The 1,994-nt window shown below is 44.2% G+C and overlaps 1 protein-coding gene across 1 annotated transcript in view; it reads left to right on the forward strand.

Annotated features, from left to right (window-relative positions):
* CSUI_006516 (notchless) overlaps positions 1 to 1,313 on the forward strand; it is a gene marked incomplete at its 3' end in the record, with an annotated part of 7,180 nt that extends 5,867 nt beyond the window's left edge. Inside the window, exons 6-7 of the mRNA XM_068066672.1 lie at positions 268 to 450; positions 1,267 to 1,313. Of these exons, the coding sequence (XP_067921354.1) occupies positions 268 to 450; positions 1,267 to 1,313 (230 nt within the window). The remainder of the gene's footprint in view (positions 1 to 267; positions 451 to 1,266) is intronic.
* Positions 1,314 to 1,994: the final 681 nt, after the last annotated feature.

Genomic DNA, 1,994 nt, shown 5'->3' on the forward strand with positions numbered 1-1,994 from the left:
CTTTCTCACTTTTTCTTTCTTTCTTTCTTTCTTTTCTTTCTCTTTGTTTTCTCTCTCTGTCGTTAGAAGGGACAACTACTTCCTTGACTATTCCTCTCTCTTACCATCATCATGAAGAATTTTGTCTTGCACTCTCGCCTTTTCTACTCCTTTTGTATCTTGGTCTTCTTTCCGTTCCATACTCATTCTTTCTTCTTCCCCTCTTCATTCTTTGCGGCGGGCTTTCTCCTTGTGTTTCTTGATCTCTCTTTCTTTCCTTTTCGTTAGGTCACATCTACACAGCATCAAGAGATACAACAGTGAAGGTGTGGAATCCTATCAGCGGAAGGCTAGTAGCCGACCTGAAGGGCCACGCACACTGGGTCAACTCTCTTGCGCTTAATACAGACCATGTTCTTCGTACTGGGCCGTATGGAGAGAAAGGCCAGAGATCTTTCGCCTCTTTCGAAGGTATGAAATCACGACGGGAAAGAAAGGAAGGAAGAGAGACGGACTGAACGAATGCATGTATATGAAAGAACGACGATCTCTTCATGCTCGTGAAAGAGTATAGGTCTTTGGGGGGGGGGTTCTACCTATCTTCCCTGTCTTTCTTGAAGAGCATGATGCCTGGGCTGGTGGTAATAGAAAAGGAGAGTAGAGAAGAAGATAGAGGAATAGAAAGGAGGAAGGCAGAGAACGTTCTCTGTTTGTATTGGGCTGGGGTGCATGAGAAGGAAAGAGGTGGAAGGAAGAGAAGAAAAAGACAGGGAGACGGAAAGAGATGTGTTTTCAGGTATTCACAAGATGACTGGATCAAACAGAATAGTGAGAGAAGGTAGAAAGAACTCCGAGAGAGAGGGAGATACAGTAGGAGGGCGATGGGTTGAGGGTTCTGCCCGGGTGTACAGACATCGGGAAAGCGTTCGGGGAACCGAAGGTGCACAAAGAGGTTAGACTCTTATAAGCACGGTGCATGTTCACTTCTATACTCAGGAGGAAAGAAGATATAGATATAGACATAGATAGATAGATAGATTAGAGATAAATGGAGAGATAGAGAGACTAAAGATAGGTTAACAGGTTGGTACCTAGATACCACTGTATCTTTGTTCCATAGCAACCTGAAATAAGCAGGCAGGCAGAGGCAGAGTGTAGGGAGAATTTCATAGCATTTCCTAGATACGTCAGAGAGGTTTTCTTGCCAATTTCTTCCTTGTCTATCGATCGAGCAGGCAGGTGGGTTTGTATCTTGAATGCCATCTCTCTATGTACACTTCTTCTCAGAGATGAGGGCTGCCGCTAAGAAGCGATATGACGCATGCATCAAACAGGTAAAGAGAGATAGATCTATCACGTAGCGAGAGAACGTCCAGCTCTCTGCGGAGGGATGTACTCCTTCTTGCCTTCTCATTATCAGGTAATCGATTCATTCCTGTCCTTTGTCCTCATAGCAAGTTCTTCGCTCATTCCTTGTCTCCGCATGTCCTCCTATATGGAGTGCCCCGTACACAGCTGCCATGTATATACACCGGTTATAGTGCGATTGTAGATACCTTTGTGTCTCCATGGAAGTAATGAGAGGTCTTTTTTTCTTCGATTAAGAGGATTGGCGAGATGCAAAGTTCGATGCGCATGGGTGACTTTGTATATCATGTGAAAAATGTGTCTCTATAGGTGTACGCTGTAGCAGAAATTGTTTTCTTTCTTTGCGTGCTGCTGTCGAGGTGGCTACTTTCAACTAAGAAGAAGAAGAAAGATTTTCTCTATGGCTTGTAGTATTGCTAGGTGTCTGGCGAGCTTCTATACCGCACCCCAGACACTGACATCTGTGGCATGCGTACGTACACATGTATCTGTATAAAATCTTCTCTTCAGAGAACCTTTCCTGATGTCTATACAAGGGACTGACCCTGAGCTGCGCCTACTGTACCTCCTGTTCTTTCTGGATGATAAAGAGAAAGATCTTCTTCTTCTTTCTTTTCTCCCATCTCATCCTTTCTTTCTTTCTTTCT

Source organism: Cystoisospora suis (genome assembly GCF_002600585.1).
Source record: "Cystoisospora suis strain Wien I chromosome Unknown contig_3307, whole genome shotgun sequence".
Taxonomy (NCBI): domain Eukaryota; phylum Apicomplexa; class Conoidasida; order Eucoccidiorida; family Sarcocystidae; genus Cystoisospora; species Cystoisospora suis.